The 15,420-nt window shown below is 42.1% G+C and overlaps 1 protein-coding gene across 5 annotated transcripts in view; it reads right to left on the reverse strand.

Annotated features, from left to right (window-relative positions):
* Positions 1 to 14,968, reverse strand: part of CUL4A (cullin 4A) — a 35,606-nt gene extending 20,638 nt beyond the window's left edge. For all 5 annotated transcript variants that reach the window (XR_003073340.3, XM_004938534.5, XM_003640529.6 and 2 more), the window contains exons 1-9: positions 14,760 to 14,968; positions 14,307 to 14,422; positions 10,886 to 10,989; positions 8,624 to 8,693; positions 6,872 to 6,945; positions 5,564 to 5,726; positions 3,075 to 3,164; positions 2,113 to 2,195; positions 127 to 194 (exon numbers count right to left, since the gene is read on the reverse strand). Coding sequence is in view for 4 of the 5 variants with exons in the window: in XM_004938534.5 (XP_004938591.1) it covers positions 127 to 194; positions 2,113 to 2,195; positions 3,075 to 3,164; positions 5,564 to 5,726; positions 6,872 to 6,945; positions 8,624 to 8,693; positions 10,886 to 10,989; positions 14,307 to 14,422; positions 14,760 to 14,919 (928 nt within the window). In the remaining variant the exon portion in view is untranslated. The remainder of the gene's footprint in view (positions 1 to 126; positions 195 to 2,112; positions 2,196 to 3,074; positions 3,165 to 5,563; positions 5,727 to 6,871; positions 6,946 to 8,623; positions 8,694 to 10,885; positions 10,990 to 14,306; positions 14,423 to 14,759) is intronic.
* Positions 14,969 to 15,420: the final 452 nt, after the last annotated feature.

Genomic DNA, 15,420 nt, shown 5'->3' on the forward strand with positions numbered 1-15,420 from the left:
TCTACAGAAGTTTTTTTTCCACAGCTAATACATCTCATTAAATAAAAGCTATAGATCCTATAGTTATCACAGACTATGAGAATCTATTGATCATCAAAGAACGCATTAATTAAAAAAAAAAAATACCTTTTTGCAAAATAGCTGTTAAGTGTTCTCCTAGTAGCTGTTTCTCCACACAAGCAATCAGTGGTTTCCTAAATAAGGCAAGAAAAGTATATTAGAACTACTATGGTATAAGGGAGTTACCTCCTGTCTCAGTTTATTTGTGAGCAATTCACATTAACATATTAAAAATATAATTAATTTTCTACTTAAAACAGAGCCTACATGTTAAGAAAAGAAAAGTCATATGGGTTATAAGAAAGAAAACAATGAACCATGGCTTAAAAGAGAAATTCAGTTTTGAACACTAAACAGCAAGCTAGAACAAGCAGAAACTTAAATACCAAAAACCCTTTTTAAGTCTCTACCCTCACCAAAATACCACCTACGAATGCCAGGCAAATAATTGAATACAATACACAGTTTTGGTCCCTTCACGTCAAAAAAAGGGATTCATATTTGCAATGGTCCAAAAAAGAGAATAGGGATTGATCAAATTATGTAACAGCAGCTGCAAGAGAAACTGTACACATTTGGGTTTGGACTCTCTGACGTGGGAAAGAGATGACCTGGCAGTAATACATACAGAAGTACACTGATGGGCAGGAAAAAAGGTGAAAAGGAACAGGCTGATCACTTCCCCTTCCAACATAAGAGCTGGGGACATCAGTGATGGCACTGGGAACCGGACTTGAAATAAACAAAAGGAAGTGATCTATTATGTGGTGGCTGGTCTGCTGCTGGGGGGGAATCTCCTTGCCAAAAGATGCCATAGATGGAAAAGCTTACATGAATCCAAGTGAGACAGCACAAGTATTTCAAAGAGATTCACTAGATAATACAAAACAGGCAAACAGCATCAGGTTCAGAAAATATGCTGAGCCGAAAACAGGCAGGTGCTAGGACAGTGTCAGGGCACCACATGTACTTGTGAACGTGAAAGACTAGTTAGGCAAGCCCTTGGTCTTCATACACAAAGCCATTTTTACGGCTACTTTTGTTTTCCCTGAAACATCCAACTATTGCCATCTACAATTGCTGATTGTCCTCAAGAACAGGATTCAAGGTCATATAAAATACCATCCTTTACCCCAGAAGACCTTCTTACTACAGAAAAAGTAGGGATAACTGGTCTGCCTGAAGCAGAACAGTATTTACTAAGCAGCAGACAGACAGACATATTTCTGTAATTACATACAGAAATAATTCCATGTTTTCACATGACTGATTTTGCATGAAGAAGCTAGGCACCCTGCAAGAAAACTCAAGCTCAAGCTCAAATGGGTACCATGATATGTAAGGCATGCGCTTAACCTATTGTTTTCTTCATATATATATAAAGACAAAAAGAGATGAATTATTCAATTATCCCTTTAACACCCAATGAAATGCCAACACATCACGTAGGGGAAATAAAAAGGTGCGAGGGCAAAGAACTCTAAGCTAATTCTATCTAGTTATGTTCTTTTTTTAAAAGCAGCCACTGCATTATTTATAAATTATATGTACATTTATAGTGCATCAGTGACTGTGCATTCTTACCCCAGTAAAATGCATGCTCTTACTCAATACCTCAGTGAGGAAAAGAATAAGCTACCTCGCACAATCCATTGGCAGCAGCTGTACCAAAGCCGATCCACTGTAAACTAACACGGAATGTTTGTATCCATGTTCTCTACTCTATGTCATAATTTAACATTTCTTCCCCCTAGTGAACGTTTCCTTACGGACGTTTAAAATCAGCTACTAATCTCATGACACAGATTTGAGTTATGTTTTATTAACTTCAACTTATACTGGAAGTTTTCTAGATAAACTTCTCCCCTTTTACTCAAGGAATACTTGGATTTTAAATAAATCAGTTCTGATAAAAATAAAATCTTTAAAAAAAACAATAAAACCACCAAATAGTATCTACAGAGATGATCTGTGTCTCTACAGCCAAGGATAGTCACACTGTTTTATAAAGGAAGCTTGACTTATGCTAAGAACGACAAAATTTGCACTCACTGTGTGCTGTGGTCTAAGTACGTTATCACTCTGTCTCCTTCTTCTTCCAAACGTTTACTAACGTGGTGAAGATATTCTGGGACCTTGCAAGACAAGAGAATGACAAATTCAACAGTTAAGTACAATGATCATCTTGTTCATCACAAGTATTTTAAAAACTACAAATTTAAGGAGAGCATGAGTTGGAAATAACTATTCCAGGTATGTAATACGCACACAATCTACGTTTTTACTGATCAATATTACCTCAAAATAAAAGTATTGTAATTGCACCTACCTATTCTCTACTGGTAGAGAGTCTGCGTTAAAATTGAATTAATAAAGGTAGCATGCTCTACTTTAGACAACCAGGAAATATTGTTGATGTACATTTTCAGGAAGAAACACATTTTCAGGCTGCTCACCACAGAGCATAATTTCATCTCAAAAGCACACAAAACAAAGATGTCTCAAAGTCTACTTAACTAATAAGTAACTGGAACAAAACAGCAAAATAAATGCAACTATGTATATATACATATATATATATATACACACACACACACACATATATATATTAAACTGAACAGTTAATTTAGCTATTAAGTACAGAGTAGAATGGTGGATATTTCACAGCTTTTGAGCAAAAATACTATTCATGGCACACTTTTAAGCTTTACATGGAGATGAACTTTCTGGCAGCATGACTTTAGCAACAGAAAACGTCACTTGACTTCTCCACCCTTAGTTTATGTTTCTATATGCAACATACAAATACTAGATATATATACATATACCCAACATTATGGCAAACTGATATCGGTTCTTCTCTTTGATACAATACTGCAGTCCACAAAGCATAAACATCATCTGCCCCTGGAAATTTACTTCAGTATTCACTCTGTGGTGCTACCAGAAGTTCCCACATAATCCCATAGCAGATGGAACTAAAATAAAAACAGTTAACTACAGCATGCACCTACCTCTCTTTCTTGCATTAATCTTTGGCCCTCTGCAGCATATAAGCAATTTGTCTCTTCCAGAAACCTCTGTTCAAATGATTCTTTGTAAACCTGTTCAAGAAATCGATTTAATTACTTACGTTATACTGCCAATAAAGGTAGCCTGCCCTGGTTGTCAGGCACAGGGGGCAAGTAAAATCTCAGGAAGGCAAAATAAATGTTTACAATTAGAAGTTTGCTTTTTTCCCCACTGGTTTTAGAAAGACTACAATCAGAGCTGACTTCACAGTGTAGCAAGAGTTGGTGTTTCAGTCACCAATACTAAAACTGTCTAAACTGACAGGTTTCTGTTTAATTCACACAGACACCAGCACTCAACACAACAGCACAGCAATGACATCTAATCCACGTGAGCTCAAAACCCAGCGATATTTCTGCGCCAGTTCCAACTGGTAAAACAAAACAGGTAATTCCCAACAGTAAAATGATTATACTCTCAGTAATGACTCTCAGGAACAAAGCTGGTAAGTACTTTCAAATATTTGACTTTTCCCTCAGTGCATCAAACACAAAATCTCTGGCTTGACTGGTATTCAGAGTGTAACGGTATTCCATGTTGTAAGCAGACACTGACTGATTGCTTTATCCATCTCTTTAAACAGAACTGAACGTAAGATTTTATTTCTTACCTTCCTTTCCTTCACCAACTTTCTGACCTATGCTAACAGTACATGGAATTATTTCTACATAAACCAGGTAATAAAGCTTTCCAACAGGGAACTGCAATAGAACAAGACTTATGCAAGCAGGAATCAGCTTTCGGCAGTTGTTCTTCAATTTTGTAATTGTCTAAAAATCAGGAATGAGTAAGAGCTTAATTGCTTTTTAATGAAATATAAGATCTGCGTTATTAATTCATCTTTCAGCACACGCTAACCTCCAGTGAAAGAAGAGAGAAGCAGAGATCCTGGAGGCAGGATCATAAGCACGTCTGTGCCTGATAATGCAGAAAAATACATTTTGTTAGGTTCTCTAGTGAAGAAAGACAACAACACTTCTGAGAGAGTGAAGAGGACTGCAGGCTGCAATCCAGTTCTGTAAGAAGGATCTAATAAAGGAGACATCTTTAGTTAGCAGTGTATGTTGCTAAAAAACAGTAATCACTGGTAATACCTATAAAAAACTGATGCAGTTAAGAGAAGACTGGTAAGTAACAGGAAAAAAAAAGTAGGAAAGAGCACACAAATCAGATCCATGTCTTCAGAACTGTTAATGATTTTTCATATCATAAGAAGTTTCTCTTCTCTCTTGAACAGAATTATCAGTTCTAAATCTTTTGGGTACACTAAAAGTTATGGATGAAAGTCAGGAAAGTTAACATGAAAAGCAGAAAAGCTATGTAAGCTACCTGACCAAAAGGCACTTTTTAATAGCCTTTTATCATAGAATCATAGAGGTTGGAAAAGACCGCTATGATCACCTATTTCAACCATCAACCCATCCCCACTATGCCCACTAACCATGTCCCTCAGTGTCACATATCTACATTATTTGAAGACCTCCAGGGACGGTGACTCCACCACCTCCCTGGGCAGCCTGTGCCACTGCCTCAACACTCCTTGTGAGAAAAATTTTTCCTAACATCCGATCTGAACTTCCTCTGGCACAACTGTAGCCATTAACTCTTGTTCCACCGTTGTCAACTGAGAGAAGAGGCTGACTCCCACCTTGCCACAACCTCCTTTGAGGAAGCTGTAGAAAAAAATAAAGTCAGCCCTGAGCCTCCTCTTCTCCAGACTAAAAATTCCCAGAGTTTTATGAACCCTTCGCCCTGTTTTTTAAACCTTTACCAAGTCATGTAATAATGTACATCAGTTGGGAACAGAGCAGCAAAACAGGTTCTAAGAATGAAAGACTGCTCCTAAATTTTATTGCGCATCATAGGAGAAGGCTGTGCTGTTGAACAGAGGACGACATACGTACAAGTCAAAATCACATTTTTTTTTCCTATTGGTTGATTGCCAAACATTTATTCTAATGGAAAATTTCATTCATCTACAGACTGACCATATTCATTTGAAAATGTCTGCCTTAATTTTGCATCTCATTCCATCTTTGATGTCTCTGCTAAGAAGTTGCTGAATTGGTGGTTTTTTTTTTTTTTTTTTTAAATAAGAACCAGAATCTGGACTCGAAAAAAATTCTTTTTACAGTAACAGAGAAAGCCTTTTTTTGCTTACTATGTTTAACCTTCATTAGGATTAGAAAACATGCAATTAACACAGACACGCCCCAACTAAGAAAAAACAAGCACAGAAATCTCACGTAAAAACAGAGAATGAAAGACTGTGGATTGGGCAAAGAAAAGGGAACCACTTTCTCAATCTGTTAGCCAGATTTTGAAGCACACATTTACTAGAATAAAATTATTTCTGTACAACACACACATCAGAAAAGTCCAAAGTCAGTTTCTAAAACTAGTGGTAATGAATGAGGTTTGCTGTACCCACCTGTAGATCAGACAGCATACTCAACAAACTACGCAGCAAACTTCTGTCCACTGCTTCACCACTTCGTTCTCGTTCAATGAGCAGAAGGATCCCATCAATAGTCTTGTTTTGAACTTGCTTATCACTAATGACATGATTTCTAAATAATTCCAGCCCCATGTCCCTGTGTGAATAATGAAAATTAATATATCACTTTGTTGATTCTTTTCCAAAATTTGCATGTTTGAGAAAATGTATGCATATGTATTATATATGTATATATTACACAGAGAGAATTTATTAATCATGTTTTCTATATTCATATTCTATAAGAAGAACTATCACAAAAATATCAACAAAGGTTCTGGCAGATGCATAAACTTCAGGTCAGAACTGTGACTGGCCTGCACCTATTTCACATAAAAGACTATAACATTATCTGTTTATTGAAAAAGAATTACTATTGTAATTTTGAATCTGAATATACATGTGAATTAAATATAAATGGGTAAATGGGTCTTTCTCAGTACAAGGAAAAAAAAGACCAAGTATAAGCAGACCTCTGATGGTTTCCGGTAAAATACAGCCTAACACAAAAAGCTGAAGGAAGACCAATGCAGAGTGCAGACAGGAAGACTTCACGTGGGACCTAACCAGTGAGAGGAGGGAGAAGGCTGCCAGCTTTCTCCCCAGCCTGAGGGGAGAGCGCAGAGGTAATACACGCAGGGAAGAGGCACACTGCTTCAGTATTTTATCTGCATCTTTTCTTGCTCTAGTCAGAATACTGACACCAGAAAATTTTGGCAAAGCATGGGTTTGTTTGTCTTGGTGATGATACAAAATGTCTCTCAGGAAGGATGCTGAGAAACAGGCATGGCCATGGGGTGCTCAAACCACAGCAGCAAGCAGGGGTTAACCTCAGAGCTATGAGCCACGGGTCTCAACTCACAAAAGGTCAGAGCGGGAAACATGATCTGCACCTTTTGAGTGCACCTAATGTTTAAAAAAACAACAGAGCCAATAGCCAAGCTCTGAACTTTGCCAAGCCAGGAGCACCTGAAGAACCACTAGACTGAAAGCGAAGGCCCGGAGGCAGCAGCCTCACCCAAACTTGGCAGCTGATCCACACTGACCTTCCTCTTTTATCCTCAAATTACCTCCTGGGGAAGGTGGATATGACAGAGACTTAAGTTTCCACAAATTAACACAAAAATTTAATCAACCTACTACACAGCTCGAATATAATGTGAAGAAAAAGAAAATATTTTCAACCTTTACAAATACAGTACAAATTGTACAGATTAAAGGAGCACTTATGTAGATACATACCATATAGAAGGAAGCATTGAATTCTGAAGTACGTACGTACGATCCAAAAATAAGAAAATGCTTCTGATCATGATCTGAAAATATATCAAGAAAACATTTTTCTCTCTGCCAACATGTAGCACTTCAAATTATAAGGCACATTCTGAAAAATTACATCGCAGACACATGGTACTTTCATTGCTGGTACACCTATTTTCAACTCTTGTGCTGACCTGCATCTCTACTGGTATGTAATTTGTTAATATTAATGCTATGACTAATCACTATAACCAAATACGTTAGAGACAATTTTCAAATTCATAAGCAATTAACAGAATAGTTTTATTAGCCTCAGTGCTGTTTAAGTTTTAGTGCTACTGAGATGCACGTTTACTCAAGCATAGCCATCAACTTTCAGTAAACTGCTGTCACAGACTTCACTTAAAAATGTTTAGGCAGGCAGTAATAAACTCGGCAATGATGTCTTCACAGTGAAAGACAGTTGTCAAAATTTATGAGAAAAATAGAGATATGTTAATTATAACAAGAGGAAGAATGCATAAATGATTTTTTTTTTTAATTAAGAGAGAAAAGGAGTGAGATTTTGTAACTCACTTACAAACACCCATTTTTACTTTCGTTCATTCAAAAGGCTGCCCAGCTTTTAATATAGCATTACAATACCTCAGGATGTCCATACATAACTCACTGCCAGGCCAGCTACCGAATTTTCTATCCTCAGATGCCTACTCAATCCTCCTCTGAAGGATTTCATTGCTTCTGAAGCAGTTCTCAAGCTGACAGTTTCTAGCCAACCACGTTAAAGTAAAACAGCAACAAGATTGGTTTTGTTTTGTTTTCTTGAACACCACAGGTGCTATCTCAACACCTGGGCAAGAAAGCCACTTCCTACAGGTTGCTGTTCCTTGGAGTAAACATAAATAAAACCAATAAAAGGAACACTCAAAAGTAATTAAAGAGCACAGAGTTCACAGAAAAGAACCCACTATATTTTTTATAAATCCACGGGTCCAGTTCAATTAAACTTTCAAGGCAAGAACCTTCAACCTTAATTTCATCAGACTGTGGAATTTGTTCAGAATATTTTCCACAACACACTCCGTTTTCATTTCAGATAAAACACACGTACACATCCCTACCCAGCCCTCACAGGGGAGGGAAAAGGAGGTAATTTGGGTGCCTCACTATTTCGGGCACCTGTACCCAGAGTTTGGTGACAATGCAATGAAAACTTAGAATTATAATGAAGTGGTCTTAAAAGGCCAATTCCTATGAATTGTTTTTGAGTGGGCACTTTTTCCTGGTAACAGTTTATCATACAGGTACATGACAAAAAGGGGAGAAATAAAGAGGTTCAGTTACTTAATCTTCCTGTTTCTCAGCCCAGTAAGTCAGGGTACTCAGCTCTGTCTTGCAAAAAATACAAAATAAAAGTCACAGATTAACCTAGCGGTTGGTGCTGTCTATAAGCAAAGACTGAAGAAACTGGTGAACAATTTCACTGGTGTCAATATGTTTCTGAGTGATATTGCAGCTGGTTACCATTATGAAATCAATGAAGAACAAACCAATAACACAGCAGAACGTAACTTTTGACAACAGAACCGCTCCCAGCCAGCAAAGGGGAAAGTGAAAAGTCCTAGTGAAGCTTGGAGGAAGTGCAACACAGACCCAGGTTAAAACCATGACAAATTCCCTTTTGCCAGACTGTACATCTCAAGGATACATATTCTGAACAAACATTCAACTTACCATTTGCCTGCAATGATCTTGCCAGCATTTATTTATCTTCTTTAAAAATAAAAGACTATCCAGAGAATCTGTACAGCACCTATTAAGGAAAACTAGCTTGCCAGTAACTTTTGAGGTCAGATTCCAGAGATGATCTTTGCCAGCCATTAAGCAAATCTCCTTCGTGGATATTCCAATGTGACTGGGACTGCCTAGGGATGAACAGTTAATGGCAAAGCTTCTGCCCGGCACAGGAGCTGGCAGCTCTCCAAAAAACCTCCCTATGTTTTCAAGGAACAACACTCACAGCCCTTCACGAATACCATCTAGCGACAGCACTGTATAGCTCTGACACAGATTTAAGTAAGAAATCCCATCAGTGTCAAAACCAACCTTATCGCCCACAGACGTGAGCTGGATAGAAAGGTTTACTTTGTTTAATGAGTTCACACTGCGCACCACTGGAGTGACCCTAATCTCTTGAAAGCAGTTACAGTTTCAAATAATCCTCGATAAATCCAAATAGTGCTCTTTCCATATACATCTCTAGGTCTCCTTAATTAAACCACAAAGTTTTACTCGCTGTACAATGGATCCAATTGTTACTTGTGCTGTTAGAATTCTAGTGTATCATGAGTAAACCCAAAGGTGGCTTTGCCTTCCTTTCTTACACAGTGCCATCTCCAACTCCCTCTGGTCAAATCTGATTAACCTAATCTCATGTCCTTGGGATATAAAGCAGTATACCTGTAGAACACAGAGTTCTCAACTCTCCAAACACTGGTTCTATTGGGTACGTGAAGAGAAAGCAAAGTTTTACAGCTTAACTTGTATGGTTTTCTCAGCCTGAAAAGTCAGGGATGCAAAACTGGCCAACTGTATACTGCTTTAAAGCAGACCAAAAGATTTAGTTCTCAGTTACATTTAAGAGGCTACTGTATTGACTAATGGACCTTTTAGTTGGATGTGATTTAAAAATGCACCAAACCAAATCTAATTAAAAAAAATATGCCACATAATTAAGAGGTGAATTCACAGTGCCAATTCAATATCACTGTTTCATGCATGACAGATAGAAGCAAGGCTCTTTTACTGGGACTCAGAAAAACTTAAACAAAAAACACCATACTGGAGCTAGATCATATAAAAGGAAGAAAAAAAAAGGGAATAGCGAAAGCAATTTATCTTCTTTGTAAGTGTAGGCACCTACCTGGGGAATGTGGTGAAGTGAGAAACTGAGAGTCACAATCCTAAGCACATTAAAGGCATTCACTCAGAAAGAGGGCTCTTTCTGGGCCCCATTCCCTTGTTTTTTCCTATTTCAACCAATCATTTTCTGTAACAGAATATCCACCAGAGACCTGGGAAGCAGGGCAAGCACTCAAATCGCTACAGCATCTGTTCACCCCAGCACTCTCCAGCATCTGTTTGCCAAGACACTCTCTGGGAACGACCTGCTGGGCATAGGCTCTACTTACCCTACTTCCCCAGCAAGTGCAAACCAGTAGGCTATTATGCACAAGACACATAAAGCATGCTCTCAGCATGCAAAGCACAACAGGCTTCAGAAAACAGTGCTGGCTGCACTCAAGCTTCCAGAGGAGATCTGCAGGCACTTCTGTCATCAGTTCAGAGGGAAAAAGAGAAGCCAAGTAATAGAACTTGAGAAAACACAACGGGGAAATTTGCTGTAAAAATGCAAGTGTTCTGAAGGTCGTAAGACAGCCAAGTGATCTTCTGAACTTTGATCTGTCTCCCAAGGTACAAGCGAGGTATCTGAAGGGCTCAGTGAATGCCTCCATTACATATCACTGCAGACCAGTGCTTACAACTGGCCATACAGATAGGCTTAAGTACTATCTTACAGAAGACTCCCAGCACTGTTGTTAAAAATTAGTTTTTCTTCAGCTATTGCTACTGTAAGCATCTCCACCACACACTTGCCACAAAAATCCAGACCCGCTGTTAGATCTGTGAGGATTTTAGACTCATAGTGCTACTGAAGTTTTCTAGATTAGGTGTAGCATTTGCACTCGTGACAAAACAAGTACTTGTTTTAATGGTTCATTACTACCACGCCTCTAAATACTAAAATTACTCCTTTGGATGACTCAAGTTGCTCATGGTCCATCTGAAAATACGTCAGTGGTAAACAAAGAACCTCTCTGCACATTTGCAAACACCACTATTATTTATTTAAAACAAAACAAAAAAAAGAACCCTTACTTAAAAATAATGATTTAAGCCCAAATCTAACAATTCCTTTGCACTGGAAAAGGATATTCCCTGAATTGAAGGATTTGTGCTTTCACGTGATCTTCACAGACTTGTCGCAGCTGTTTGTACAGTGTAGCAGAGACTTTGTAGGAACAGAGGTTTTCAACGGCCTAAAACCAAAAAAGTTAACAGATGAGATTAAAAAAGAACGAAATGAACTCTCATTTTTGTCCCTGTGTCATCAGCATTTTTTTCCTCACAAGAAACTCAGTGGGAATGCCAAAGAGAAAACGTAGCCTCATTCGATACCACTGCCTATATTTAGATTTTGTTCCAGGCGCGCTTTATTTTAACTTGTGTCCCCTATTTCAATAAACTATTTTATTAATAGACCGCAGCACCCAAAATGAATCACAATGAAGGCAGCCAAACGTTCTGTGAGGACTGTGAAGTTTACAGCAGTACTTTTGGCCATTCAGTGCTTCACAGAAGATTATCCAAAGCAGTTAGAGGTGATGAGAAAGTCAGCTCATCTCTTCCTTTAACCTCGCCTCAGTTTCCTTTCTCTCGTGAGATGATCCTGCACCGTACCCAGAGCACTGTTTCATTCAACTACTACACAAGAATGTTCCCCTTTGCTCCAAAGGACTGACAGCGACATATTTTGCTGACGAATTTGCTGACAGCATCGGTGAACTTGGGCAAAGTCTTGGTGCTTTCTCAGTGCTTGGTCTCTACTTGTTTTTCCTCAAAGCTTAGCTTTATAGGTGCACTTTGTTTGAGATGTGACAAGTTATGTTGCCTAACGCCAGCACGTAACTCTTTGCCTTGGTACCAGCACATGTTCTCCGCTCTGTTTTACTTTAAGATAACAAAGAGAACTGTGATAGCACGTGAGCAGATCAAGAGAAAGGTGAAGGGGAAAGTGGCTCTTTGGGCAGCGGCACTGGCTTGAAGCGTGCTTCAAACCACAGCCTTATCACCGCAGCACTGCCTTCAGCAAGCTCTGTCTGCTTTCCTTTTTTGACTAAGGCAGAGGGGAAAACCAGTAATTTCCTTCTTCTGCGTGTTTCGCTTTGTTCAGATTTTTTGCTGCCTCTGAAAAAATCTGATTTGCTCTTTATTTATCTTGCACACAATGAGACCGGGGAAAAAGCTGTAAAAATAATAATCACATCTATCATGACATGAGAAAGACAGCACGGTAGGCTCTTCACCTACACAAGCCACGTACAAGTTCCAAATAACCATTTTAATGGCTTGTTTTAAGCAGAGCCCTCTGTTTTAGTAAGCTAGGTATTGCTGCTTGTACTACTTCCTCTATCAGCTCTAATATCCTGAAGAGCTTATCTTCCAAAACATACAAGATGGAAACAAATAGGCATTACGTGATTACTTTTTTGTTTATGCTGTTCTTTAATTCCAGCCTTAGAACAGGTTATGTGAGGTGACCTCTGCAACAAACAGTAATCACACAACTGTTTGTCAGGTTATGCTTTCTAAGATACAGCCTTTCCTATCCACCCACACAAAAGTCTGGTCAAGACTTAAACCATTTATTTTTTTTTTCCTTTACTGCAACGGTGTTCTATTCCGTGCCCTCAAGAAGGGCAGCTGCTGCCCCATTTCAGGTTATTTAGGATCTCATTGCAATGGGAATTCTCTTTTTCCTTTATTTTTATCACTCGCTCCCCACTCGGCAGTTCTTCACACTGCCCCGCTTTCTGTATCCCATCAAATACCAGCCACTTCCACCCAGATCCAGGCAATCTACCACCAATCCCAGACATCACTTCTATTTTAGTAGCAAAAATTGGCTGCCGCCCTCCCGTTGCTCACTGCCTCTGCCAAGCACCTTTGTGCTTTAACCCATGCCACCACTGCTGCTTGGGAAAGACCATGCTTCGGGCTTCCCACCAGGCCTTGCAATCGTTCCTTGTTTTTAACTCTGCCACCATGCCAAATTAAATAAATCAATCAAGAAGTTCAAAGGCGGGCTGGGGTACCGCTGCCTGCCGCACTGAGCCCCAGCAGGCTCTCTCCTCCTCTCACGGTGCCAGATAGAGATGCACAAAAAGGAGAGCTGCCAGCGAGAAGCGGTACACGTGCAGACATTTTCCCCACGGATGGCTCCGTGCTCACCAACCGAGAGTTACAGCAACCTGTACGTACAGGTCAGCTTTCCATGAGATGCTGAACTGCCTCTCATTCCTTTGGCAGAAAGAATAAGTTTGTATGCACGGGCATGCTCACAGCCACCACCCACCGTACAGGAATCTTGCCGATTTGCACCAGTGACTTCCAGAGTACTGAGCTGTCCTTATAACATGCGCATTTTTACAAGCAGGCAAACAGAACAAGCAAAAAGCACAGTTCTCTCTTCACAGCTTATCCGAGATCTCCCTCCTCATCTACTGCCAAAGCTCAAGTCCGTGCCCTGGCAATTTCATACCCATATTACTATAATCTCATTTCCGAGCCTCTGAAAACAAGTTAGGTAACATTCAAAGCATCTGTGCTTTTCTAGCTGGGCATGAAAATGCAGGATTTCTCAAATGCTTGATTTAAAACCATCAAACGTATTATGTAATTCAGATTCTGCAAACCTGTCAGTATTAACAGATGTATATATCAGTCCAGCTTGAAGGCAGTAAGTTATATTAGGGCAATACGCCTTCACACAATGAGCCATTTTGGTGCCACACATTACATTCCAACTAATGACACAGAGAAGTCGGGTCAGCTCTCAGACTCACCCTGATCGCTCCCTGCACAGACTCAGTACGGACTGCTGCCTTTCTCCTCCCTCACAGTCTCTATTTTACAGATGTCATCACAACTACCGCTGTTGAATGTTTAGAAAATTTGGGGGTGAGAACATTAACATCTTCAGTGCTGAAGTGGCAATGAGATCCACATGTGCAGAGAAGCACCCACGCCCACAGAACGCCCACAGTTAACTTCAGCTGTGCGGCCCAACTTACTGCATCAGCACCGTTTTATAACAACACGAGCACTGTGATTCTTTCCTTCACTCTCCAAAGAGTACTGCCACTGAGGTCTGAGTATGATAACAAATACCTTTAACGCTGGCTACTCGCAAACGCCAAAGCACATACCAAAGAAGCCATTGTGAGACACAGATGTGCAAAGCCCAGAAGAGAGAGCAAGACCCCATTTCCAGGATCTGAAGCGGGCAGAGCGTTGGGGTGGCTGACCGCCCAGGTGCAGCTCTCAGTACCTCCCAACACAAACTGCTTTTTCACGGGCCCAAACCTCAGGAGCTCTCCAAGGAGCTGAGAGAGGCTGAGGCACAGCACTGCGAACTGCCTGAAAACAGAGCACTGACAGAGCATTTCGGAGGTGTAACTGACCTTTAGCAGATCAAAATACATCCTGCTCGATCCGAAGCCCTGCGAGTCTCAAAGCACTCCCTTTTCCTCCTTACACCATGAAAAAAAACAACCCACCACCCTGTGGGTCTTACCTGGTAGAGCTCCTCGAGGTTGTATTTAATAGAAGTGCTGCTCTGAATGGCTGCCACCGCCTCGTGAAGTTTGTGCCAGGTGTCCTGCGTGTAGTTATCGGGCAGCTTGGGCCTTTCTGCGGGGGAACACGGAGGCGGCTGAGGGCGGCCCGAGGGGCACGGCTCCCCGCAGCCATCTTCCTCCGCTCCGCCCAGGGGCGCTCGCCGGCACAGCCGCGGGGCAGGTCGCGACCCCACGCGAGACGGCAGAGCCCGAGAGCGGCCAGGCCCGGGGCCTCCTCCTTCCTGCGGCGGGGCCACCCCGACCCCGCGGCCCCACGCGCGACCCCGGCAAGCGGTCGCGGGCGCGGCGGCAGGCTCCCCGCGTCGCGGTAAGGCGGAGCGGCCCTCGCGGTAAACAAAGGTGCGGAGAGGCCGGGCCCGGCACCTGCCGCCGCTCTGCCCCGCACCCACCTCTGAAGTTCTTGATGACGAGTTTCTTGGAGGCGGCGGCCGCGCCGCCCCCGCCGCCCCCCCCGCGCGTGGCGGCGGCCAGCGAGGCGGACTTGGTGAGCCCGTTGGTGTGCCCCACCAGGGCCGACAAGTGCGGCTTCTTCTGGGCTTCGTCCGCCATCTCCGCCCCGGGCGCCGTGTCCGGCCGGGGCAAGGCGCTGCGCTGGGCTGGGCCGCCCGGTCCCCGCCTCCCCTCTCCTCCTCCTCCTTCTCCACCGCCCGCCCTCCTACCCTCCCTCCCCCCCGCTCCGGCCCTGCCTGCGGGCGGCCGCCCAGCCCTCCCCGAGAGCTTCCCACCGGCTCCCGGGCGGCCCCGCTCACAAGATGGCTCCCGGGGCTGAGGGCTGCGGAGCGGAGCAGCTCCGGCAGACCCTCGGTGCGAGCCTCTTACAAACAACGCGTGGAGAACTTATTTATTCAGCTTTTTGGACAACAGATTGCCAAGGAGTGCGGCTGTCACCTCCTCACAACGCGGGCACTGCGGCCCCGGGAACACAACAGTCAGCTCCGAGGTACACAGGTGACACCGAGCCCCGCTACGACCGGCGCGGAACTCCCCCTGTTCCCGCCGCCCCTCCCACTGACGTGCCACACGCCCCGACGCACGTGGTTTGTGCCTGAC

This window comes from Gallus gallus, chromosome 1 (assembly GCF_016699485.2).
Source record: "Gallus gallus isolate bGalGal1 chromosome 1, bGalGal1.mat.broiler.GRCg7b, whole genome shotgun sequence".
NCBI lineage: Eukaryota > Metazoa > Chordata > Aves > Galliformes > Phasianidae > Gallus > Gallus gallus.